The 27527-nt window shown below is 43.2% G+C and overlaps 2 protein-coding genes across 8 annotated transcripts in view; one reads left to right on the top strand and one right to left on the bottom strand.

Moving 5' to 3' along the window:
- Positions 1-5857: 5857 nt before the first annotated feature.
- LOC107382262 (C-type mannose receptor 2-like) lies at positions 5858-7103 on the top strand. The gene is made up of 2 exons (XM_015954341.3): positions 5858-5890; positions 6324-7103. Exons 1-2 carry the CDS (start codon positions 5858-5860, stop codon positions 7101-7103), a joined length of 813 nt encoding a protein of 270 aa, XP_015809827.3.
- A 919-nt stretch (positions 7104-8022) lies between these two features.
- The window catches only part of LOC107382263 (mitochondrial glycine transporter B), a 21168-nt gene continuing 1663 nt past the window's right edge, over positions 8023-27527 (bottom strand). Inside the window, exons 1-8 of one of the 7 annotated variants that reach the window (XR_011521248.1) lie at positions 22302-22454; positions 21521-21645; positions 21070-21154; positions 19548-19727; positions 17635-17803; positions 17401-17564; positions 13403-13654; positions 8327-8455 (exon numbers count right to left, since the gene is read on the bottom strand). Coding sequence is in view for 5 of the 7 variants with exons in the window: in XM_070553713.1 (XP_070409814.1) it covers positions 8140-8478; positions 17401-17564; positions 17635-17803; positions 19548-19727; positions 21070-21154; positions 21521-21645; positions 22302-22346 (1107 nt within the window). In the remaining 2 variants the exon portion in view is untranslated. Of the gene's footprint in view, positions 8479-12105; positions 13655-17400; positions 17565-17634; positions 17804-19547; positions 19728-21069; positions 21155-21520; positions 21646-22301; positions 22461-27527 lie in introns of those variants that run through there. The other 6 variants (XR_011521249.1, XM_070553713.1, XM_070553715.1 and 3 more) reach the window with 6 other exon arrangements.

Below are 27527 nucleotides of genomic sequence, written 5' to 3'. Positions count from 1 at the left end.
TCGCCCCATGACTGCGGAATTGACCTCGTCCTCGATGTCATTATACCAACAAGTAAACTGTACAAACTTTCAAAACCAGAGCAAGAGTGTATGTCTGAATACATTTCAGAGTCCCTAGCCTCAGGAACCATTAGGCCGTCCACGTCCCCCCTGGGTGCTGTCCCCCCTGGGTGCTGGGTTCTTCTTCATGTCCAAGAAGGATGGGTCGCTCTGTCCGTGCATCGACTACAGAGGCCTCAACCAGATCAGCAAATATGCTCTGCCCTTGCTGTCCTCTACTTTTGAACCGGTAAATGATGCAACTATTTTCACCAAACTAGACCTGCGAAACGCCTACCATCTGGTAAGGATCCGTGAAGGGGACAAGCGGAAAACGGCCTTCAGGACACCACTTGGCCACTTCGAATACCTAGTCATGCCTTTTGGACTCACCAACGCTACTGCAGTTTTTCAATTTCTGGTCAACTCCGTATTAGGTGACTATATCAAAAATTTCGTTACAGTTTACCTGGACGATATACTTATCTTTTCCAGAACCCTTCCAGAACACCGACAACACGTCCGAGCGGTTCTCCAACGCCTCCTCGAGAACCGATTGTTCGTTAAGGCAGAAAAGTGTGTTCCATGCCTCCTCCGTCAAGTTTTTAGGGTTTGTTCTAGAGAGTAGTCAGCTGAGGACGGCCCCTGACAAGGTAGATGCCGTTCAGACATGGCCAACCCCCTCAACACGTAAGCAACTACAATGATTTCTAGGCTTCGCTAACTTTTACCGCCATTTTATTAGAAACTACAGCCAGATCGCCGCACCTCTCACACAGCTAACCTCCATCAAGAAGCCCTTTTCATGCTTCCAGGAAGCAGACCAGGCTTTTCACTCTCTTAAGAACTGTTTCACCCAAGCACCCAGAGGTTAACTTGGATAAAACCAGTTCCACTAGGCTTCACCAAATGAGACTTTTATCTCCAGATGAGTCTTTTATCCGTGACAGCAGAAATATCAAAACATCAAACCAGATTCATTGACAGATGTTTCTTTTGTATGAGGTGATTTCATTGTTGTGGTGTTTTGTGCAGCTTCTGACCAGTTATTAATCTTTCTTGTGTGCTTGAGAGGAAACAGGGTTGCTAACAACATTTCTGGTTTGGTTCAAGTTTACAGTAGGTCTCTAATTTCCCTCTGGGATTAATAAAGTATCTTTGAATTGAATTGAATTGAACTGAATGTCCCTTGAGTTTTGTTTCTACATTAATTTAATTTGTTTCTGTAGTTAAGTTTAGGTGTTGATTTGAGGTGGACGTTTGCCACTCTTATGGGACCCCTTGTGTAGTTAATACTTTATTTTTATTGGTTTCAATGCTTTGTCTTTCACAATACTCTCTTTTCAAAGAGATTTGTTTTTGAGCAAATTATATTTGACTTTTCTGAAGTAACCACGGATCTTGTTTGTATGAATGCAAATGTTTCCTCCATCATCTCTGTGTGAGAGGAAGAAAATAAAGTCCCAGACTCCAAGCTGAACACTGAACTCACACTGAAGCAGGATGGAGAAGGTCATCTTCAGAGTGATCATCATAACAGGTGTATGCTGTTTGTCTGCTAAACACGTCTTTATCCAAGAATACAGCCTTTCTTGGGCTGATGCTCGAGCATCAGGGGCGGAGTTAGGCCCGGCTACTTGGGCTGAAGCCCCGGATGTTTTATGAAAAGCCCCGGATCTAAATCGCGGAAGTAACATGCAGTACCAAAGTCCAACAGAGAGGGAGCAGCTGGCAGTAGTTTGTATACAGCCTGCCTGAGCCTCCACCACTGAAGAAGCCCTTCAGCAGCAGGCTTCTTCTACAGTCTCTGCCTGAAACGCATGAGTGAAGATGGACATAAGGACATTTTTTAGACCAAAAGTACAACGACAGAACCCCAGCTTTGATGAAAGTGGTGTTGACTCAGGTTTGTGGGTCTTATTTGAAAATATTTGTTGTGCTGCTGGTTTGCCTAAAGTTAGCTTACTATCAGGTAACGTTGTTGGAGAAAGAAAGGGAATATTTACTATCATCTCACACTAAACACTAACAGGAACAATACTCTGCCCTGAATATGCTTAATATGTAGCTTTAGATTAAAAATTATGTGGTACAAGCCAAATATATATGATGTTGACTAGTGCGTGTCACGTGTGTGTGCGCGCGCGTGTGTGCGCGCGTGCGTGTGTGTGTGTGTTAAGCCCCGGATCTTCTTCAGTCATAAATCCGCCCCTGTCGAGCATACTGCAAAGCCAAACACACCAACCTTTCACCTCTCACCAGTCAGCTGGAGGAGCAGGTGTTCAGAGGCATGGTGGGTGAAGAAGGCATTGGAGGATGGATCAGTCTCTACTGGGATCAAGAAATCAGAAGGTGGAAATGGTCAGATGGAGACAATGTCACCTATGTTAACAATCTGGACTTACCAGATATAGAAGGTTCTTCTACTCGACCACACAGTATTGAAAATGTCCGTTGGACCAGAAGTCAATGGGAATGGAAAAATGGTACTGATCTTCGTAGATTTTTCTGTTTGAACTTTACTCTGGTCCAGGAGAAGAAGACCTGGGAGAAGGCTCTGGAGCACTGCAGCAAGAATCGCTTCAACTTCACCAGCCTGCTCTCTGAGACCGAGAACATTCTGGCCACAGAGGAGCTCAATCAGCAGAGTGTCAAAGAGCGGGTGTGGATCAGTGACCCTCTGGTGTACCAGGCCTGGTCCCAAGGAGGAGACCAGCTGTGTCCAACGATGAGACGCTGTGGAGCTTTAACCAAAGATGGAGTGTGGGAGAGTCTGTACTGTCAGGAGAAACTCCACTTCATCTGTGCCTGAGACTCATCCAGAATGTAAACATAAACCTCCATCTATCCTTCACCTCCTCAAGAAGCTTCCTGACTCTAAAGTAACAGAACGTGTGGATTTTATCAGTGTGTGAAACTTGTGTGTTAATCAAATGTAACTTTTGGAAGTAATTGGATTTGTAAATCTAATACCTTTTTGTCTTTTCTCCACTTGTAAGTCTGTTTTCAAAAACACTTGTTTCATTCTTTTCAGATAGAAAACATTCTTTTGGGGCTTTAAAACACATTTAATTATCTTTCTTTGTTGTTGCCACTGATCTTTTTTTTTTTTGCTTAGTTTTTGTGGCGTTCAATAAAGCAGTGGTTCAGCGATCTACTTAAAAACAAACGTTTATTTTTCATTCAAGATTTGTTGTTTTAGTCATTCAGAGTTTTATGGGAGTCAGGGAAGTGACACCACTACAGCGTGACTGGACTTGTCTTAATCTGGAAAAAACATCTGACTCTTAATTAATAAAAATTTTAAACATGAAATGAGAATTTTTATTCATTCAACTTAATTAACAGAAAGCTGTGTTCATCCATCCATCCATCCATCCATCCATCCATTTTCTTCCGCTTATTCGGAGTCGGGTCGCGGGGGCAGTAGCCTAAAGGTTGGTTTATGCTTGACGCGTCCGCGAGGTCCGCGCGGCAAAATTACGTCATTTTAACAACCACGCCCCTCCACCGCGTCTCCGCACTGCCCAAAATTTCCGCAACGCGCACCTAGGAAAATTTATAACCACGCGGACGGTCGGACGCGAAAAAACATGGTGGACCGGCTAGAACTAGTATGGCAGAGGTTCGTAAATACAGACATTTGTATGATTCAGCTCTCAGAGATCACCGTGATCAACTTGTTGTTAATCATTCTTGGAGAGAAATAGCTCGCGCTGTCGGAAAAGACGAGGACGCTGTTAAAAATGCTGAAATGCCATGTTGTAAACAGTAATTTCTACATCTACTATGGTGTAGTGTTGGATGCATGCCGTAGAGCTCCATGCTGCCCCCTACAGTTTGGGAGAATATTGGCTCACCGCAGAGACAAGCCGCATGAACCATAAACGCTGCGAGTTGTGAAGCGCGTTCCAGCCGCGAGCCGCATCACCGCGCGGAAAGTGAATGCGTCAAGCATAAACCAAGCTTAAGGCCCAGACTTCCCTCTCCCCAGCCACTTGGGCCAGCTCTTCCAGGGGAATCCCAAGGAGTTCCCTGGCCAGGTGAGAGACGTAGTCCCTCCAAAGTGTCCTGGGTCTACCTTTAGGTCTCCTCCTGGTTGGACGAGCCCAGAAAACCTCACCAGGGAGGCGTCCAGGAGGCATCCTGACCAGATGCCCGAGCCACCTCAATTGGTCTCTCTTGATGTGGAGGAGAAAGCGGTAAATGCCCGCTATATAAAGGATTTGTTCTTCTTTCCAACAGAACGTAGGGTAAGAACAAGAATTCCTTATAAATCCTGATGAGAACAACTCCCTAACTACTGAGCTTGTTTGTTTGCTTATATTTAAACACCTGTGCACCTATCCAAGGTTGGATCAAAGACGCAGGGAACATGAATGGACTCAAAAGACTTGAATCTTTAAAAAAAGACTCGTGCAGAAAGTTAACATGAAACAGATGAGCAACAGAAGGGTCTGGCAGCTGGACTGAGGGAACAACTGGTAATTAACTGGTGGGAAGTTGACCACATATTGAGGTGCAGCTGGGAAATTAATGATGTGCTGACATTGCGGTGTTTCTCTCCTGAAGCCTGGAGCTCAAAGCTGGATGGTTGCAAAAGAACAAGAAAGAAAGGGATATTGCCTCATAGGTCATCTTTCCAAAAGCATATCAGGAGCGTGTGTCCTGAGAGAGAGAAATGATAACAGACTAAATACCCTCCTGATCCTGCCCTCCCCCCTTCCAGATGTTTTCTAACAAAGACACGATTTACGGTTGTCCAGGATACCATCCATGTCTCATCTACCTCTAAGAGGACCAGTAACACTAGCTAGAAAGAACTCCTCTTAACCCTCTGGAGGTAGGCGTTGCAGATTTGCAACAGTTAAAACCTACCTACCTGGTTACTCCACATACGTATTTCATGAGCATTTTTTAACTCAGAAGTACCCCTGAAGGACTGAGGCCTAGTCCACACGTAGCCGGTTTTTTTTTAAAACCGAATATCCGCCCCTCCAAAAACTTGCATCCACACCACCTCGTTTAAAAAAAAATCTGTCCACATGTACCCGGATAAATACGTTGTTAAGGACATGCCAGACCTGTAGGCGGCAGTACTTCCCCCGTTCTTAACCTCGTCCTTCGTCTGTGGTCTTCCGCAAGGAGCAGTAATTCCGCTTGCAAAAACAAACAAGCAAAAAGCGCTTGGACAATTGATAAAGCGAGCGCAGCTCTGAGGGCATCCATGCTGTCGGCTAGTGTAAACACAGGTCGCACACGTGATGTCAGCATTTTTTTGTCGCGGAAAGTGACGTTGCGGACCTTAAAACTCCGGTTTTGTCTGTCCACACGCAGACACCCAAAACGGAGAAAACGCAGATCTTCACTTTGGCCGGAGTTTTTAAAAAACTCTGTTTTCGTGTGAAAAAACTCTGTTTTCGTGTGGATGACAGGCCAAAACGTAGAAAAATATCTACGTTTTGGCAGATCCCCGGCTACGTGTGGACAGGGCCTTAGTTGTTCGTCCTTTTATCAAAACTTATTTCGAGCCTGAGAGGATTTAACATTTATGCAATAAACTTTCTCAACCTTGAAGGTTGCAAATCACAGGAACCACAGATAATGAACATTAATCCAAATAACAGAAAGTCATTAATCAAATTAGCCATTACCGCCCTGGGCTCTTTTAAGCATGCCTTTCAATTTTCCTACTAACCAAATAAGGTAGTTAGGAGCCCTGACAAAAACAATCAAAATAATTGAGAACTACTCAAACTAGTAATGCATTTGATCATCACAGACTGGTTTGGTTTAAATCCCCAAATGGTTCCTGGGCATGGCTGTGTCTGCAGCTCACCGCTCCACGGGGGTGGGTCAAATGCAGAGAACACATTTCAAACACTCCAGTGTGACAACTAGTGGGACTTTCACTTCCACTATGTCAAGACTAACGGTAACTCCCAAACCAGACACATGAGAACATAATTATGAACGGACATTAATTACTTAATATAAGAGAAAGAGAAAGCATTACCTGACATTTTTGTTGACAGGTGTGGATTGCAGCATGCCAGAGTTTCTGGGCAGATCTCAGGGAACACTAAAAGCCTAACTAGATAAACTGCAGTTTTTATGAGCATTTTGTTGAATTTTTCTTCTACCACATGTCAAACCCAGCTTTTAACACACTTTGAATATTTGGCTGGGAAAGATTTGTTTTAAAAACACATCGTCCTACTTTGTTTAAGTCGTCAGTGATCTTGTCTAAACGTATGAAAATGTGCTGTCCTCATCTCTGAAAGGAAGAGAATAAAGCCCCAGACTTAGAGGAGCTGAACACAGACGGAAGCAGGATGGAGAAGATCGTCTTCAGAGTGATCATCGTTGCAGGTGCCTGCTGTTTGTCTGCTAAACACGTCTTTATCCAAAACGACCTTTCTTGGGCTGAAGCTCGAGCATACTGCCAAAACTTTCACGTTGACCTTTCATGTCTCACCAGTGAATCGGAAGAAAAGCTGTTCAGATTGTCTGTGGATGAGAGCAAGAGAGGATGGATCGGTGCATACTGGGACGCAAACTTCCAAATGTGGAAATGGTCAGATGGAGAAAATGTCACCTATGACAACAATCTGGATTTATCATACAGCGGTGGTACTTCACCACCACACCTGAAAGATAATGTCCGTTGGAAAAACGATGGATGGGAATGGGACGACGGTGGTCATAAAAATGATTTCTTCTGTTTTAACCTGACTCTGGTGCAGGAGGAGAAGACCTGGGAGGAGGCTCTGGAGCACTGCAGTGAAAAACACTCTAACTTCACCAGCCTGCTCTCTGAGACCGAGAATATTCTGGCAACAAAGGAGATCAGTCAGACGAGTGTCACTGAGCGGGTGTGGATCGGTCTGCGTTACCTTGAAGACAGCTGGCTGTGGGTGAACGGTGACCCTCTGATGTACCAGGCCTGGTCTCAAGGAGGAGATCAACTGTGTCCAATGATGAGACGCTGTGGAGCTTTAACCAAAGATGGAGCATGGGAGAGCCGGGACTGTCTGGAGAAACTCCACTTCATCTGTGCCTGAATGAGACCGGTGATCAGAGAGGAAAAGAAATCGGTTGAAACAAACAGACATTTTTACTCTTATGATTTTCAATGTTAGTAATATTACCTGTTATGTAACATACAAATAATACTTTGAGTTGCAGTCATAAGTTGTGAAACACCAAAGATAAATGTTGTCCATATAATTAGTCCAATCTAAAAATGGGAAATGTGACAAATCAAATTTACAATATTTTCTTATTCTTATTGGTTTTTTAGTTAATTGTTAAGCAGAGCAATGATCTGTGCAAAAAAAACCCACTTTATTTTACTGTATTTAAGGTAAATAAACCAGATGCTGGTTAACCCTCTCATGCTCGAAGTAAGTTTTGATGAAAGGACAAACAACAAAGCCCTTCAGGGGTACTTCTGAGTTAAAAAATGCTCATGAAATACGTTTGTGGAGTAACCAGGTAGGTAGGTTTTAACTGTTGCAAATCTGCAACGCCTGCCTCCAGAGGGTTAACATATAGCATTGAGATGTAACACTCCAGACATTTTGTTTTTATTCATTCTGAGTTACCTGAATTTTTCTATACAGGATTGATAAGCTAATGGCTAGTGTGAGCAGAAGGTTCAGTTATGATTCACGCCAGACCTAATCTCATTTATTACTCAAATTATGCAATGGCCAAACACAACATTACATTTTCTCCTTTATTTCAAGCAATTATTTTTTTCTTTTTTATGTTTTATGTTTTATTTAATGACTGCTGTAAACCTAAGAGTAGCATTGGCGAAACTTTTAAAATAACTTTCGAATTTTTTTTTTACCTTTTTCTTACAAATGGCAGCTGAAGCTCGGGGGACAGATGATCAGGAGGTTGGTGGTTTGATCCTGGATTCCCCCTCACATGTCAAAGCATCCTTGGGAAAAACGCTGACTGTCATATGACCCCTCTACTCTTACGTTAGTAACACTTCCACCTCTTAACTCATTCACTGCCAGCCGTTTCCTGATCACTAACGGCCTTCGCTGCCAGCGTTTCTCACCATTTTTACTGTTTTTTTAAGAGTCACAGAACGTTGCACGCTAGCATGATGTCGATGCCAAAACAACCAAAACAAAGAGGAGACTCACCTCTTACATCAGGAAGAAGCCGCGTGTTTCGAGCGTTATCCATTCTTTCATAATCCGTTGTCGAATTGTGATCGGCAGACGCTTTTCCGGTTCGCGCCTCACTTTTTTTTACAGGAACGGCCCAAAACGATCTCCAAACACACGGATGTGTTGCTTCCTGATCATGTGATCTGTGACGTATGCGGATGAAGATCAGCTTCAGGGCTGAGATGCTTGTTGTCTCAGCGCGGGGGCTCGTTCCGATGCTCAAACTGTAAAAAAATGCAAATGACGACTTTAGTCGTCAATGGCAGTGAATGAGTTAATGATCGAAAGAAGATCAAGCAGGTTATAACTAGAAATGCAGCAGACACACATTTACAGTCTGTGGCCAAGAGTAAGTCTGTGAAAGAGAGAGTCAAAAAGGTCAGGCAAGGTTAAAAACGTGTGGCAGGCAAAAAACTCAGAGATCTAAGGAGAAGCAGGCAGAATTGTTTGACAGCAATGTAAACTGGGTTGGTACAATCGACATGTATACACGGACAAATAATGCCCATTGGCTCGATTAGTATGGTTTTGATTTGAGGTTCCCACCACTGCCATTTTGACCGTGTCCCGCGTCTCATCATGCCCAGACAATCCAAAAATGGGAAAAGTGGTGGAACTGAGGGTGGGGCTGTTACGGTTGGAACAGGGTTGGAACAATGAACCAATGTAGCTACCAGCTAAATTAACTAACCCAAAAAAGCTAAGAAGGGGCTCCAGGGTGTGTGGCCCGTGCGGCCGCTTGGTTCCATGCGAGGCTGTAGTCATGCTGGTCGCCTGTGGGTGGGTCATCTGGACCTTGAGACGTGGCAGATGTGTTTACTTCAGCTCCTACTTTTTGTGCTCTAATTCCTCTTAAAACCTGTTTTTTCCTGTCACCGATCTCTGGATTCTGTGATTTTGTTGAAACGCTGTTGGACCTTTGTTTATTTTTTGGATTATTTGACTTCTTGGACCTTTATTTGGAATACAAATCTTTCGGATCCGACAGAGGCAGCTCAGCTAAAGTGTAAGCTACCTTAAAGCTATCTTGAATGTCTGTCCTCCCGCTCCTTCTGCCCCACAATGATGCCTTTATGCTTTGTAAAGCAAATAAAAGAATTGAAAACCTTAAAGAGGATATACGAAGACTCTCTGCTGAACTGTAAAATAAGGACATGGTGCTGGATAGTTTTAGATCTCGTATTCCTGTACTGTCTGAGACCGTTGTCAGTCAGTTTGAAGATAAAACATCCATGCAAAACTCTCTGCTCCAAGACACCATTGCTTGGGATCCCTCTGCACCACAAAATCCGACTTCCAGCTCTACCTCTGACCAATTTTCATCTTGGTCAGAGGTTGTGGTACGTGGCCGTAGGAGAGCCCCTGTGGTTGATCCCAACCCCCCACCTGACCTCAGTCTTTCAAACCGCTTCTCTCCACTTGCTGAGGAACAACCAGCTGATTCCTCCAGGCCTCCTCTTCCCTCCCAACCATCTGATCCCATCCAGCAGGAGCCTGTAGTCCGGAAGAAGCAACCTCAGCAGTCTCTTCCCCCCAGACCACAACCTCTGATGCCCGACGCAAAATACTAAAGGATGCCGTGCGTCAACACTTTGCTGCACCACCTGCCCTGGCTCAGGAGGTGAGCTCCTCCACGGCAAACCCTCCAGTTCCCCGACACCACAGGAACCCAAACCCAGAATCCTCCACAACTCCACGGTAACACAAATCAGGAGCCCTCTACACCCGTCCACTGTTTTCATCTACCACTTTGCTGGTAGGTGATTCAAAAATCAGGAATATCCGCTTTTTCAACGTCAATACGAGATGTTTTCCATCAGCCACCATACCTGCTCTCCTGGATAAACTTCCTGGTCCGCTGTGCTCCATCCCAGCTTCAGTTAAAAGAGTGATCATTCATGTGGGATCAAACGATGTTACACGCCGGGAGTCTGTCATCACTCAACAGCATTTTAACCATCTCTTTGACATTCTGAAGAGCAGTGGGATGTCTGTTTCCATCTCTGGCCCGATCCCCACAGTTTCTCATGGACATGGACGTTTTAGCCGTCTGCTCTCTCTCCACTCCTGGCTTCAGTCTGCTTGCAGGTCCCACAGTTTTGGCTTCATCGATAATTTTAACCTGTTTTGGAACTGTTTCTCCTTTTTCAGGCGAGGTGGTATTCACCCTAACCGACATGGCTCAAGCATGCTAACCGCTAACATCCGGTATGCTGTGCTGTCTCATAGACATACATCTTTGGTGGATGCCCTTCCACAGACATGACGGTTTACATCCCAGAGATCTTCACCTTCTTCGGCCTTTGCTCAAACCTCCACTTCAAATTGTCATGTTAGCGTTTAATTTTCTAACCCACATGCAGAATCAGAGCCGCGAGACAAAGGTTTTCCTCCTATAAACCACTGCAATTGTACTGATTGAACAAGTGAACCACACCTTTAAACATTTTACATTTCATGGTTGTGTTGGAAGAATTATGAAGCGTCAGCCAAAGGAGCCCCATCATGTCAATGATTCTCTTGGCATTTATAGCAGGAAATAAAATGTCATCAGTATTTTTACATTTTCTGACATTAAAAAAAATAAATTCTCACAAATTTTTCTGATTGAAAACTTTTCACACCTTAAACTGGGGTTGGTTTGAATCAACGTGTTTGGTTTCACTGTTCTAACGCTAGTTTGTTAAGTTAAAAACAGGTCATGTAGGAATAAAATCTGCTAGGGAAAATACTTTTTTTTTTTTACATTTGAATATTTTCACATTGATGTGCGAAAAGCAAAACCAACTTTAGAAAGAAAAATTCATTGACCGAAAAGAAAAAAATGGAGGCACTGTTAAAACATAGATGACAACAGAGGATGTGCTTTAACAACAATCATGACAGCACACATTATGTTACATCTATCGGCTAACCCTAACCCACTAAACACAGATCATCTCTGCAAACGCCATAATAGTTTATCCTTCTGTTGCAGCCGATAATTCAGTTGTACTATTTACTACACAGCACTAATACTTCTTACAAACTTTACACACTTTAGCACAATTATTTCATATCTCAACTCTTTACAATACAGATAAATTAACCTGGAAGATTTTAAGTTCACAACAGAAAAGGTTTCTTTTAGCACAAACACTATAAACAACCTGTTGTTTTATTATTATTTGTAAACACAAAATTATGTTTACAAATAAAAGTTCCTCACATTCCAGCTGCTGAGGTAATGTGACCCTGTTTGTTAATCCTGTGTATGAAACACAAACCTGCCTGATGGAGATCATACTTTACACCTTTTAAAATCCTCCACGGACGATTATTTTAGTTCGTGTTTCTATTTTAGTAAAATACTAACATCTTAGGTGTGTTCTTGCTGTGTCGTATTTCTAATTCCATGCTGTAGTTCTTTTTTAAAACACAGAGCAGTTTTGTTTACCTGTTTTCCCGCTACGTTTCGTTTGCGGCTGCTAACTTCCTCAGGCTGATGCTGATGGTGGCGTCACTTCCTTCTCCGTTTATCCGCAGGCAGCAGAGGACGTTGTCGCCCTCTGCTGCCCGCTCTCCCCTCTCTGACGATGCAGTCCCATGTGCGGTCCAACGTGTAAACTCCATCGTCCCTGTTCATGGTCCCACATCCACGTCTCCTTATCTCTATGGCTTCTTTTATCCATCTTTTGTATTTTTGTTGTTCGGTGTTTTCTCTTGTGCAGTGATCTGTTACGGCTGACGTCTTTATTGTGCTTTCTGCTTCTTCTTTTGCTGCTCTTGTGTGTTTTCGACTTGCCTCTTTCTCGCACTCTTTTCTATGTTCTATTGTTCGTGTGTTGAGTTGGCGTCCGGTTTCCCCTACGTATGTTTTATTGCAGAGTTTGCATGGGATTTCATAAACGACTCCATCAGCTGGACTTAAATGTGGAGTCATTTACGAAATCCCAAGCAAACTCTGCAATAAAACATACGTAGGAGAAACCGGACGCCAACTCAACACACAAACAATAGAACATAGAAACGAGTGTGAGAAAGAAACAAGTCGAAAACACACTAGAGCAGCAAAAGAAGAAGCAGAAAGCACAATAAAGACGTCAGCCGTAACAGATCACTGCACAAGAAAAAACACTGAACAACAAAAATACAAAAGATGGATAAAAGAGGCAATCGAGATAAGGAGACGTGGATGTGGGACCATGAACAGAGACGATGGAGTTTACACGTTGGACCGCGCATGGGACTGCATCGTTGGAGAGCGGGCAGCAGAGGGCGACAACGTCCTCTGCTGCCCACGGGTAAACGGAGAAGGAAGTGACGCCACCATCAGCGTCAGCCTGAGGAAGTCTGCAGCCGCAAACGAAACGTAGCGGGAAAACAGGTAAACAAAACTGCAGAATGGAATTAAAAATACTAACATTATCTACAAGAACAGTTCTGAGATTATTAACAGGCTGGATAGCACATACCCTTAGTAAACAACGATTCTGTGTTTACTCGGCTTATCTTTGATACGGAGATCTGTTGGCTGATGTGAAAACTGTAAACATACAGAACGAATCGAATGATTCATAAAATCGTGTCACTGTTCGAGCTTGAACTTGGACTGAACTACGAGTCAACTAAAGGCTGCAGAACAAGTCAAGTCAATGTTAAAGCCAACGTGCTAACATGTGTCCCGTGAACAGAGGAGAGACGTTTTAGCTGCAAATGTGACTTTTTCTGCTGAAGTGCATCCAGTTCCATCCTGCTGAGGCCAACACGCTTCACCAAGTTTGGAATCAAGAGGCTTGATTGTGCTTACTGGAGTTGGCTTGAGCTTTCTTCCCATCATGCAGCGGTCCATGCGTTTCTGATTGTCTGGAACACGAATGAATGCTCCTCTTTTTAAGAAAGATCAGAAACGTGCCTCCCTTGTGTCTTATCGTTTTATAAATATTGCAGCAGGCGGAGTGACTCTCTTCAGTGCTACATCGGTTAGCTGAGAGCTTTGTCTGACAAACAGGAGCCAGAAGAACCCACTGGACCTGATGATACGAGAGTTCTCCATCCTTCAGTTTGAGCAGAAACACAAGAGGGAGACGTTCACCTCACGGGAGGGACAGACAAGACGCTCCAGGACAAGCAGCAGAGTCGGGTGTGACATTACAGACACTAGTTTTTAAATTTTAAATAAAAACACGCACACACTTCCTCTCTTCCAGTCCACCTGGATCCTCTCCTCCGTTCGGAGCCTTGGTAGTGCACACTGTTTAGTCTCGTCAGCTCTCGTCTTCTGGTGTTCGGTGAATATGTTACAATCCCTTCACGGTTCATCAGGATTTGAGACCCATTCGAGCCATCAGCTGTTCATACACGGTCCAAGCCATGGCAGCCATCAGAGTGCGTCGCAGAGACCTGGGAACAGCTCCACGGAAAAACCCGCCCATGCCATACTCCTGAGGGAAGAGGGCACAACCACAACGTTCAGTGTGATGTGAACGAACAACGTGGCTGAGACGCACTGCACAGAAAACCTTCATGAAAAAGCTTTACAACTATTTTTACACTATTTTGTGTCACAAAGAAATGGATTACAGCTCTTGTAAAATGTGCTGAAAATGTTCGTGAGATTTTTATACAAAGTGAAAAAGGATGCAACAGCAGAGTCAGCGCCATCCCTGGGTTTTACAGCTGCCTAAGGCGTGCTTATCGTGATTACGGGAGATCATGGACGTAATTTTCACTTTAGAAGGGGGGTGGGGGGGGGGGGGGCACGGGGGGAGGGTATCTTTACAGTATGTTCTGATGGGAAACAGGCTTAAACACACACGGTTGTTTTCTGCTTGGTCCTAGAGCTCAACCAGTGTCAATTTAATATAGTGTACTATTGTTTTTGGATGGTAAAAAGTGCAGGGGTCAAAACTTGACTTTGGAAAAAGTGTGTGTGTGTGTGTGTGTGTGGGGGGGGGGGGGGGCATGCCCCCCCTGTCCCCCCCCCCCCAAAATTACGTCCATGCGGGAGATGGATTCGTCAGTTTAGCAGTCACATATTTAATGTTAGCTGGCAAACTCCAACGTGGACTTCAGCACCTGTAGTTTACTAAATGAACAAATACGCAACAGGCTGGTTTCAGTCTGCAGGACGAAGACGTGATGCAACCAGCTTTATGGCTTTTGTCTGTTTTTTAAAGAGGAGAGAATGTAGTCTGTTATTGCAATGAGCTTCAAATGATGAGTTGTTTTTTTTAATGCCTGAGTATGCACATGAGCTATTTGCTCTTTCTTCAGGGCTCTTATTGTGAAAGGTTTATTGTAGGGCTGCACGATATTAGGAAAACCTGCGATATTCGATAACAGTGTTTAATATTGCGATATCGATATTACTCGCGATAAATGAACAAATACTAAAGTATGCAGTGTTGATGTCGTCTGGCGTGTGACGTCTGCTCTGGGTTCAAAGCAAACAAAAACTAATGCATGAATTCAATTACAACATAACATTTTTATTGCATAAATATGCAGCTGCACCTGCTACTGTATTAGCAGCTGCACCTGCTACTGTATTAGCAGCTGCACCTGCTACTGCATTAGCAGCTGCACCTGCTACTGTATTAGCAGCTGCACCTGCTACTGTATTAGCAGCTGCACCTGCTACTGTATTAGCAGCTGCACCTGCTACTGTATTAGCAGCTGCACCTGCTACTGTATTAGCAGCTGCACCTGCTACTGCATTAGCAGCTGCACCTGCTACTGTATTAGCAGCTGCACCTGCTACTGTATTAGCAGCTGCACCTGCTACTGTATTAGCAACTGCACCTGCTACTGTATTAGCAGCTGCACCTGCTACTGTATTAGCAGCAAAACAACAAACTGCATGCATGCAGTTTCTCAGTGACTTTAAAACATCACCTCCACCATAAAACTTTTTCTGATGCTCCAAATACAGAAAAACATCCCTTACCAGGGTTTTTGAATAAATAAAATCAGAAAATAAGTTTAAATGTTAAATAATAGTTGACATCACTTAAATGCAACAGCAAATTCTCTCATTGCTACTGAACATTTTCTCCACTTATGTGGTTATGATATAAGGCTGTTGCTGTAATTGGGAAGTGATCTGTGCTGGGCCAAACTAGGAGAATATTAAGATTTTCTGAGGGAAAGAGAAAAACAATTGTCTACCTTTCAGAAGAGGAACTGGCAAAAAACTACATGTAAAATATATGAAAATGTTTGTTTTTAACCCCAAATTGAACAAGTTTACCTAGATCTTAAAAAGCAGCTCAGATGATGAAACTGCAACTATGATTCTGGTAACAAGCTAACAAATTGAACTAGCTCCTCTAAAATAACCGGCTAGCAGAGCTTCTGACTGACAGTTTATGTGCAGCAGCAAATCAACTATCCTGATTAACAAGGTTATAAAAGCTCATAAATGAAAAATCACTTTGATGTGTGGGGGAACTTTTCCAGACCCTCTTTAGCAGGGTGGCACTGGGAGGAGAGTGCTGTAGCCTTTTAGCTGGAAGCTAACCGGAGCCTGGGGCTAACATCACCACCCGGTGGAACACTAGCGACATGGAGGTAGGTGGGTTGGTTCACCGACACGTGTCGGAGTCAGCCCGGTTATTATCAGCTGCTTAACGACACCGAGCGGACTCAAGTTCACGTTTGAAAGCAGCGCTGATTCCAGAAACCTCAGCACAAAGTGCGTTCGTTAATCTGAGCCAGCATGACGAACAAGGGAAGCGAGCGGCAGCAGAAAGCGGGGGCGGAGCCAGTGTTGCCAGATCCAAAATCCCACAATATCGTACAGAGAGGCTTAAATTATCGTTTTTCAGTACAAATTATCGTACATTATAAATTTGATAATAACGTTCTATAAACGACTTCTCACTCCAATATAATATAACAAAGAAGGTGTTTTATATTGCCCTGTTTAATAAACATCTTTAAAACCAGTAATATAATGCCTATAAACGTGCAGAGTGTGTCGGCACCACTCAGACCTCCACGCATTGACACAATATGCACATTTGCGCAGTCCTATTTATTTCATTTCTACATAGGTTAAAAGCACGCGACAAAACAAAACTGACCCAATAAATGACACAGCAGCCGTCTCACCTAGTTGCTGATCTCGATCTCCTCATCTGATTCACTGTCTGTCGCAGCAGAATGCCTTTAATCACCTGTACTAAGTGGTCTGTGCTTCTCATTGCAATGTTGTGCTCGGCTAAAAAGCCACATGGCTTGATTTCAGCGTTTTTCACATCATTTTCAAACTTCTCTTTTTCATTAGTTTGTAGGAGACATTTATAAACCTGTAAGCACTGAGGTGAAATCTGACTTCAGAACAGTTTAAAATTATGTAATGGACTTGGGAAAGCCACAGCAAAAGATGGTGTTACTAGATGCAATGTGAAATTATCGTACATTTGAGGATTTTTGAAACTATTGATCGTACATCGTACAGAGCCCAAAATTATGGTACAAATACGATAATTATCGTACATCTGGCAACACTGGGCGGAGCGGAGATAGTGGAATTTTGGGGTAAGGGTCTACGTAGGGGGCGGGCATATTACGTGAACGGACCCATCTGATTGGCCGCATATCAGAAGGGCTACATTTCATTGGTCAAATAATACTTCCGCGTAAAAAACTGCTGGTTCACAAAAAGTTGATGTATGACACGGATGGAAATGTTTGAACCAAAAATTTATCGCCGTTTTTGACGTGCTTTGCGATGGGCCTATCGCACGTCCTGTTATCCCGATGACGATAATTTTTCAATATATTGTGCAGCCCTAGTTTATATGGAAGGTTTAGTGAAATTGACGTCTCATAAAGACGATGGTCTGTCTTGTTCAACCAACCAGAGATGAGTTTAAGCAGCTGTGTCTAGTATGGCGGCACTATCGCCCTCTTGTCTTAACAGCAACATATAGAAGAGACGCTGATTAAATACATCTCCTCAGATCCACATTTCCCTTTCCTTCCCTCACATTGTGCGGACACTGAAATCCTTGTTTCAGATAAACTCTGCCACACCACAGATGAGTGAAAGCTCAGCTGGGTCAGAAACACAAACACTGTTGATCACAGCTTTTAAATGGCGTGGTCACAAAATGTAGTTTTAACATTAGAATGAATAAAAAGGAGAACTTTCATCCTTACAGCCCTCCACTGATAAACTCACCCTGTAGATGTAGTGAACAGCATCCGTTGTGCTCCAGTGGGATGAGCGGACTTGAATGTGGGTCTTGACCACATCTGCAGGCTGTGTGACCAGCGACGCCATGACACCAGCAACGACTCCACAGCTAAAGTTCACCAGCGGGGCGTATGGCGCCGACGTCACCTCTGAGAAAACAGAGTAGATGTCAGAAAATGCTTAGAAATTCACAAACCTCCAGATTTATGCTGCTCTTACCTTGTGGCAGCGCTCGCTTAGCCTGACTATAAAACATGACGTAGATGCCGGAGAAAGGAGCGTCTCGGAGCAGAGTGGCGGTGAGCCCGGAGAACAGAGCCTTGACTCCCTCAGTCTCATACATGCTCCTGAGGGCACCAGCAACACTTGCATAGTTGTAGCGTCCACTCTGAAACACAAGCAAACGCAGAATGTTTCTAAATGAAAGCTGAAACATTTTACTGCTTTATTAGCTGAAAATTACTAACTGAAATGTTGTCACCAATTTTATCAAAAATGTAGACACCAACTAATTAAAATGAACTTTCTACTTGAACAGTCTCAAGGAGACGACATGGGCAAACAGAACTGTTGTAAAGGCAAACAACAGCTGCTACGGGAGCCCAGGAGTCCAAACAGGGAGTCTGTGCAAATAAGTGTTTTTTTTTTTTAAATCAGGAATGTTAGAAACAGAAATAGTTTGTGAAGTGTGGCTGGATGCTGCACCAGAGTATGTTGTAGTTAGGGCTGCTCAATTAATCTAATTTTAATCACGATTACGATCGGAGTTTTGAACGATTATAAATACAAAACAAGCAGATTATTTGCTCCTCCCACTTGCGCAGCCCTGAGTTGCAAATGAAGCGCTCCTCCCACAGTGTTGCCAACTTTGCGACTTTGACGCTATTTCTAGCAGCTTTTCAGACCCCCTTCTTGACTTTTTAAATCTTAAAAGTACCTGGCAAACACCTCAGAAACATCTCTGGTAACCCTTAGCTACTTTCTGGATAACTGTCGACATTTCCTGCAGGTTAGCTAAACAATCCGCCTGCGCTCCGGACCGTTCTTTAGGACATTAGGAAAGGGAATGATGTAGTGATGCGTCAGTCGCTAAAGAAACAGCTCTCAGAGCCGGCTCCATGTTGGAGTAACCAGAGTGAGTGACACACACACCGCACCTGCGGGCTCCTGAGCCACTAAAAATGGCTAAATGTGCGCGTGCGGCGCGCTAAACACACGTGCAGCTTGCCCCGATTGCTGTGAGACCAGGTTGGGGGGTGGGGGTGCAGCTGTGGTTGGGACAAATATTACATTAACTGATGGACTTGTAAATAAATAGTTTATAAATAATGTAGAAATAAGTTCCTCACGCTGATAACTAATAACTAATCTCTCTGAGGACACGGTGCTAGTGCACGCTCCTACAGCACCTTGACACGACTCAATAAATGTTATGCAACATTTTGTGAACATCAATTTATTTGCATTTATTTGTTATAAATGCCATTGTATAATTCTTGCTGTCAGTATTTGCAAGATATTGGTATTTGGGTCTGTACTGGTTAGACTTAAATGAGTTAAACCAAGGTCTATAGCCCTTGGGTCATAAACTATGAGCTATAAGTATATTGGTCTTTTTATACTGGGAATCAGGAGTTATTTTAGTGATCATCTTGTTTCTTTTTTATTTTTGTCCTGATTGTGCCCTGAGCAATTTTATGACTGAATAAAAACAAATAAAATCAACATAAATTGAAAAATCGTCTTAAATAATCGAGATCACAATTTCAGTCACCATAATCGTGATTATTATTTTTGCCATAATCGAGCAGCCCTAGTTGTAGTCAATACTTAGAAGTCTTTGAGGTATATTTTTTCATGTGTAGAATAAAAATCTGGTGTGTTTTGCCCTTGTTCTGCCATTTTCTCTAGCACCGACTCTCAAAAATACACGTGTTTGGCTTTCCAAAGCGGTGGAACCGGTCCAGCTGAACGATAAAATAAGAGCATGCTTCCAAAGAAGAAAGAAACTAAATAATTCTAGTAATGTTTTGTTTTGTCAAGTGTGATAATGGAGCTGAAATCAAAACACATTAATCGTACAGTCCAAGGAGAGGTGAGCTGAGGCCTGGGATTGAGTCAAAGCTGAGCACCTCAAAGCGGGCCTTGATAACGGTGAATGGCAGCATGCAGACTCCAGCCACAGTTCTGGCTCCTGCTCCAAGCAGAACGGCCTCGCCCGCGTTCGGAGCTCGATCCAAGAAGTAGTGCTGCTTCAGGGAGTAGAAGGTGCTGAAGTAGATCCCCACCCCGGGGATACAGCGAACAAATGACTGAGGAGGCAGAAACGGGACCATTAATCCTCTAAAGAGTCCTTTATCATTGTTATTTTTTTATTTGTCTTTTTAACTTTTTAATCTGACACAGCCAACATAAAGATAAATGTCACTCACAGGTAGGGATGGGTACCTTTGACATTTGAATTGATTCGGAACTAATTCCTGGTACCTAGGAATCGATACCGATACTTAACGGTACCAATTTTCGATACTTTTGAGTGTTTAATATTTTTAATTCTCTTTTATAATTAAATATATATTTTTCTCAATATATAACCATATTTGATAAATATCACGATAAATAACATACAACTGTTTGTATTTTAACATCGTCCTTGTAGTTTTATAAGCTGATAATTAAACTGAAGCAAACATCTTTACTGTGAACTAAATTTACTGTGTATCTTCATTCCTTTTGCCGTCTTTTTTCATTTGATTTTTTCCTACTGGGAAGTTAGAATTTCCGAGGAGAAAGCGAACGCACCATTAGCTGATAACAACGGTGGCAATGGAAGCTAAAATTTCAAGCTAACGTTATCTTAAACAGTTTATTTAACTGCTGGAGCAGATTTAAACGATGATGCCTCACACTTAGATCGTTGTCGCTGGTTTCATCTTCACCCAATCACCCGTCGCATTTAGCAAAGTGAAGCCAAACTTTAGAGCGCGTTCGTGTTCTTCTAGTCGGAAATTCGGAGTTCCGAGGAGAAAGCGAACGCACCATTAGCGGAACGGAAGCTAAAATATCAAGCTAACGTTATGTTAAACATTTTATTTACCTACCGGAGCAGATTAAGATGAGGATGTCTCACTTAGATCGTTGTCGCTGGTTTCATCATCACCCAGTTACCCATCACATTTAGTGAAGTGGACCCAAGCTTTAGCGTGCGTTCTTTCTACCATGCTGCTCTGTTACAACTCGCTCGCAGCGACCGACGACATAACGCCCTTGCGCATGCGCAGCTGTCTAGGCAAGTTCTCGTTAGGAAGGACGGGTACGAGGCACCGTTTCAAATTACGTGAATCTGTGCTCAGTCGGTACTGTGGAATTCGGTCGGTACCTTTAAAAGTACCGAATTCGGTACCCATCCCTACTCTCAGGTTAAGGTGCCTCCATCTTCTGTAAACAAAGAAAATGTAATCTTCATAATAAACGTCTCTCCCAAATCACCATGAGATCCTAGCGACATTCAATTCCTAGAGCAGGTCACGGTGACCTTGACGACGTCATCAGAGCTAATTTTACATGTAACCTACACACAAACTACCACTAATGGGTCAGAAACAGCAGGGATCGTTGCAAAGATCCAGAATAATGATGATGTCAGTAACTCACAGGTGAAACTCCCTTCCACAGACTGAAGAACTTCTCTGTCCTGATAACACTGATGAAAACTGTAAACATCCCCACCTTCGGTGAACTGTAAAACGTACACAGACACGTCAGCAGCAGCATCCTAAGTCAGGTTGAGATGACACATTGTTGCAAAAACCAAACTTCAATGCAGAAATCTGCTGTGCACGGGTAAACCTAAATGTGATGCTGCAAAAGATCAAATCCACCTTTAGACAATAAGAGCTGCTGAACTCAGAGCTGGCTGGAACTGCACAGCCTGGCAGAAGATGACATGGTGCTGGTGTGACTAATGGTGCTATGTGGGTCACGGAAACAGAATCAGGCAGGTACTGGTATGGTGTGTGTGTGTGTGACGAGATGCAGGTAAAGTGGTCAGACTTTGTAAGTGTCCATGTTCACACACATATAAGATATGATCACACACACACACCCTGGCTTGGCGTTGTTCTGCAGAGTCTGAAGTCGTGTCTTGACCAGATCCAAAGGCTGGAAGAGGAGCGTGGAGCATGTGCCGCTCAGAGAGCCGCACAAGAAGGCTTTGAGAGCTGGGTGAGCCTGAGGACGACAGAAAACACACAGATGAAGGAGAATGGGAGGAAAAATGGTGGACAGAGCTGGAGAGGTAAATTACATAAAACAACCAGTCTTCAAAAGGAGAGCAGTACATTTGATTCAGAATTTGTATTATATAAAAACCATATAAGAAATCTAACGCTTTCCCAGAAAGACGAATAACCTCATAAGTAAACGATAATAGACATGGTTTTAATTCTAGCTACAAATGTAAAAAGGCACGGAGCAGAGGGAAGGTTCCCACACAGCCACGATGATGGAGATGTGAGGCGACAGCTCATACAAACAACACACACACACACACCTTCAGAGAACATCACACTGAATTACATCTACATCTTCTAACCTCGAAGAACCTCAAGTCTTTCAACTTTAACAGCGTCTTTTATGTGGGCTTCATATGATTTACAGAGTAAACATTAAATGTTCCTGCAGAAATCAGTAACACCTGAACGCCACACTAAAGCCGATGGGTAGGAATGACCCAACGTTCCATCATCATGGAGAGCAAACATGTCCAATGTTGAAGTGACCAGACATATGCAAATATAATAAAAAAGAGATATAACATGCTGCACACACACACACACACACACACACACACACACACACACACACACACACACACACACACTTACCTTCCCCAGCCTGACTGGGCTCTGAGAATCCTGTTTTTCCTTCATCCTTCCCTCATTCACCTCGCTTTCATCTTACTGCCGATACAAAACAAACCTGTCTCTCTCTCACCAACCTTCCTTCGTCCTCTCCCACCGACCCACAGTAGCTTCCCCCTTCTCTTGTCCGCTCCCCCCCCCCCCCCCCCCTTCACAGCCAAAGCAGAAGCTTAATCCAGCCCGCTGTTTTCTAAAGGCTTCATTCTTTATCTTTCTGAAACACACTCCTACATCTGCATTTGGCTTCCCCCCCCCCCCCCCCCCCACTCCCGACCCAACGCTCACTGCTAAATTACATCTTATCAAATGGCATGAGTCATGACGTGGCGAGAGTGCATTTAAAATGTGGGTCACACACAAAGTGCAGGTTTCCTCCTGATAATTTTAACTGATTAAAATTTAAGTCCCAAAAACCTGAATCTAAACCCGGGTTAAAGGGAGATAATTTTGTGTAAGCCACTGTAAAAATAAAAATCTGTACTGTAATACATGAGGAGTCTCATCTATCTACTCATGTCTCAAAGAAAAGTCCAGGTGTAAATCGCCCAAAGTTGATGCCAAAGCCGTTTCAAACGAGCGCCGTTGCTGAGCCGGAGCCATCTTTGTCGTATTTCTCTGTTGCAGCTCTGGTGCTAAGCCCGCCCAACGTCTCTACAAACAGCGCTTTGAGTGGCCGGACCTAAAGCTGTTCGAGCCAATGGTAGACCTGCTGAGGCTAGGGATGGGTACCTTTGACATTTGAATCGATCTGGTACTTAACGGTACCAATTTTCGATACTGTTGAGTGTTTATTTTAATTCTCTTTTATAATTAAATATATTTTTCTCAATATATAACAATATTTGATAAATATCACGATAAATAACATTCAACTGTTTGTATTTTAACATCATCCTTGTAGTTTTATAAGCTGATAATTAAACTGAAGCAAACATCTTTACTGTGAACTAAATTTACTGTGTATCTTCATTCCTTTTGCCGTCCTTTTTCATTTGATTTTTCCTACTGGGAAGTTAGAATTTCCGAGGAGAAAACGAACGCACCATTAGCTGATAACAATGGTAGCAATGGAAGCTAACATACCAAGCTACGTGAACTTAAACAGTTTATTTAGCTGCTGGAGCAGATTAAAACGATGATGCCTCACACTTAAATCGTTGTCACTGGTTTCGTATTTAGAGCGCGTTCATGTTCTTCTAGTCGGGAATTTGGAGTTCCGAGGAGAAAGCGAATGCACCATTAGCGAAACGGAAGCTAACATATCAAGCTAACGTTATCTTAAACATTTTATTTACCTACCGGAGCAGATTAAGATGAGGATGTCTCACTTAGATCGTTGTCGCTGGTTTCATCATCACCCAGTTACCCATCACATTTAGTGAAGTGGACCCAAGCTTTAGCATGCGTTCTTTCTACCATGCTGCTCTGTTTACAACTCGCTCGCAGCGAGCGACGACATAACGCTCTTGCGCATGCGCAGCTGTCTTGGCAAGTTCTCGTTATGATGGACGGGTACCGAAACGAGGCACCGTTTGAAATGACGTGAATCGGTGCTCAGTCGGTACTATGAAATTCGGTCTGTACCTTAAAAAGTACCGAATTCGGTACCCATCCCTAGCTGAGGCTACAATAGTGTGGCTAAACCGATCTGCAGAGCTAAATCTTTTGCTACAGCTACAGTTTGTCTAGATCTCTACCGTTTTACACCGTGATGGTATGAACCACATCAGGGAGGTCACAACATTACTGACCCCAACAACATCGATAGGGTTTTGTACAGTAGCTGAAGATAGATTGTGATGCCATGTTGCAAAACACCCTGGCATGCAGGGTCATACAAGCAAGCAGGCATTTATTATTGTTTCCTATGGGTCTGAGTTGCTCCCATCTGGCTTAAGTTGTTTTTCGTTTCCCAAAGATTTTCAAACAGTGAGGAACTCGCTCTGTGCTGGGGTGTGTGTTAATTGGACTTTAGATACCCAGCTCACATGTTGGAGGGGACTTTTTATCCCTTTTACAAAGCCAGGTAACGTCTGCGTATGGAACTTCAATCAGCCAAAAAGAGCACACGTCACCCCTCTGTTCATTGAGCTCCACTGGCTATCGCTAGCAGCACGCATCAAATTCAAATTGCTAACACTAGCATACAAAATCCGAGATGGTACGGCTCCCATCTACCTGAATCCTCTTGCAAAGGCTTACGTCTCGGCCCGGCCGCTCCGGTCATCACAGGGTCGTCGGCTAGCAGTGCCTACACCACGCTCAGGACAATCCAGACTCTTCTCATGCATCATTCCACAAATGTGGAATGACCTACCAAGCACTACCAGAACAGCGGCTTCCTTTTCAATTTTCAAGAAACTCCTGAAGACCCTGCTCTTCAGAGAGCATCTTCTTAACTAGCACCTTCCCTGCACCCGTCCCCCCTCTACTGTCCACTCCTTTGTTCCCTCCTCTCCATGACTGATGTCAAGTTGTTGTTGTTATTGTTGTTAGCCTCAAGGGCAACATGTCGATTATCACTTGTAAGTCGCCTTGGATAAAAGCGTCTGGTAAATGCATAAACATAAACATAAACTAGGATTGGGACAATATTACATGTAACTTGTACCAAGCTTTGTAACCTGTAACATGTTTTGTAACTGTAAATTTCATGTTGTAGCATGTAATTCTCGTTTTGTAACACGTAACTTCCATTTTGTAACTTGTAATTCTTGTTTTATAACACATAACATTAAACTTTCATTTTGTAACTTGCAGAAAACAATCAATGTACAAGTTTCAATCACAAATCTCAAAACACGCATCTCAGTCTACAAGTACAAAACATTTTGTCCCAATTCTAGCTTCCTTCCCAATGAACCAATGACAGGCTTTGTCTGACCAGCCAATCATGAGTCTTGGATTCTTTTTTGTAGACAAGTCCTGTTGGAAGCAAGCTAGAATTGGGACAAAATGTTTTATACTAGTAGACTTGAGTTTTGTAACCGTAGACTGAGATTTGCGTTTTCAAACTAGTAATTTGAAACTTGTACATTGATTTTTTTCTGCAAGTTACAAAATAAAAGTTTCATGTTACAAATAAGAATTGCATGCTTCAAAACTAAAGTTGCCTGTTACAAAATGAACATAGCATGTTAAAAAACATGAATTAGATGCTACAAAAGTCACAGTTACAAACTTGGTACAAGTGTACCGTAAATCCTCTAATATTAGCCTATATTTAATTAACTGCTGGGTATCATATTTTGGCCGGTGTCGGAGGTGAATAATGGCCGGTTTTTTATTGTGGCCGGGTGGAATGTGGTAACAAGCAAGTACGGGGGTGGTTGTGTCATCCGTCTCACTTTTGATTTGCCAGTGATAGACCGCGAGGGTAACTTTAACCGTGCGGAGACGAAGAGGAGGCGAAAATTTGATATCAAGTTCAAAGAGAACGTGCTGATTATGCTGCAGAACACTCTGGGGAGCAGTAGGGGTTGTATGAACTAGTCACTAGTCGACTTCACCGCTCTATAGTGACTTTTTATGCCTGTCATCGACTAGTTGCTGTCACGTGATAATGACCGGCAAGATGCAGTCCACGGAAAAGACAGCAGCCTGCTGTCAGCAGGTGACAAGCTCCTGCGCGTCGGGAGGCAACGCGCTGAGCCAGAGCGTCGGTACTGACACCCGCCGTAAAACGGACATTTAACCAATTTGTGACGTTTACCCTCTTGCAATTTAACCTTCCCCTCACCCCATCCTAACCTTAACCAGCTTGCGCATGCAAAGCTCTGATTGTTGACACGCTCCAGACATCTGCGTCCTGAGCACGGCCACAGTAACATTATCAAATCAGGTGTCGCCACCTCAAAAACTAATTTAACACGCGATCGTTCATGTCGGCTCATTTCCTTTTATGTTTTCTGTCTTTTATTCTTTTATTTGTGCCTGATGCGTTTCGCTGCTGTGGATCAGGGCGCATCACCTGTTTTGTCCTCGGTTACGCACCTAACTGATGTGGCCGGCGAGCAGCGAGTACTCCGCTGTTCTTGCGGTCGGTAGATCTTTTAGAACTGCAGTTCAAAGGTAACTCATGAGATGAACATATATGAACCCAGGTAGCAGTTTTTCTTTAGGATTGAGAGGAGATGCAGGAAGATAATAAACAGGCAGGACAGAAAAATAGTCAAATAAAAACAAGTTTGTTTTTGTACCTGCTGGTTGCAACAAACAGACACCATTGAAGGTAATCAGAAGTGAGGAACAGAAAATGAAATAATAATTTTAATGTTTAGAGCAGCAGGAACTCCGAGAGGCTGCAGGCGCATCAGTGAGTTTGCGGCCGCTGCGCAGGAGATGGGGGGAGAGGGCTGAAGCAGAAACTACTGTTGTTAAAAGAAATGTGTTTAACTTTGAAAATGTGGGCGCAATTTTAATTGTCAAAAACTCCAGCGAACCATTAGTTCATTTTGCTCAAATAGAAATTGAGGCCTGCCTCTAATTCTGGTCCTCCTTCCAATAAAGGCCTGGAGCTTGATGAGCTTGAGTCAAATACAGGCCCGGGCCTGTATTAGAGGATTTACGGTAATATTGTCCCGATCCTAGTTCCATATCTGCGACTACATGGAACAGATAGAAAGGGAGACAGTTCAAGCTAAAGACAGAAAAAGCAAAGCGGTGGTAGTTTTTATGTGGAAGAGCAGATTTTAACCGTGTGGAGCAGATCAAGAAAAGTTTGTTCCTCACATTTTCCTACATCCGAGAATGACCAGCCTTGCGCGGTGATGTAAACTGTAGAATACCCTATTACGATAACTCTTTCACCAAAGATGCACCTGTGCTGAACCCTTGTCTTCTATAACAATATTCTGATATTCATAGGTCCTTCCAAAACAGTTTGCTGGTTCAGTTTCTGTGTCATGAACAGGTCAGACCAACATATTTTATGTTCCAAACCAAACTGTCAAAGTCAGATAATCAGGGCAGTAGCAGCCTAAATCAACCATGTTTACCTAACGGTGGCTATGAAAGGGTGATACCTGGCGCCTAGGCCTTGTCCCTAGGACTCGTGACCCGAGGAGACACTGACTTTTCAGTTATTGTTCCTAAACTCTGGAACAATCTTCCTCTTATTGTAAGGCTGGCATAATAATAATAATAATAATAATAATAATAATAATAATAATAATAATAATGCATTGAACT

This window comes from Nothobranchius furzeri, chromosome 7 (assembly GCF_043380555.1).
Source record: "Nothobranchius furzeri strain GRZ-AD chromosome 7, NfurGRZ-RIMD1, whole genome shotgun sequence".
Lineage (NCBI taxonomy): Eukaryota > Metazoa > Chordata > Actinopteri > Cyprinodontiformes > Nothobranchiidae > Nothobranchius > Nothobranchius furzeri.
Note: the sequence above shows the minus strand (reverse complement) of the source record. Positions and strands in the feature narration are given on the sequence as shown.

What these genes read in the sequence shown, in the direction of transcription:
- LOC107382262 (XM_015954341.3), top strand. Translation starts at nt 5,858, where the DNA reads ATGGCTGTGTCTGCAGCTCACCGCTCCACGGGG. An exon ending in CAGCTCACCGCTCCACGGGG is followed by an intron (nt 5,891 to 6,323) that starts GTGGGTCAAATG and finishes CATCTCTGAAAG; the next exon opens with GAAGAGAATAAAGCCCCAGA.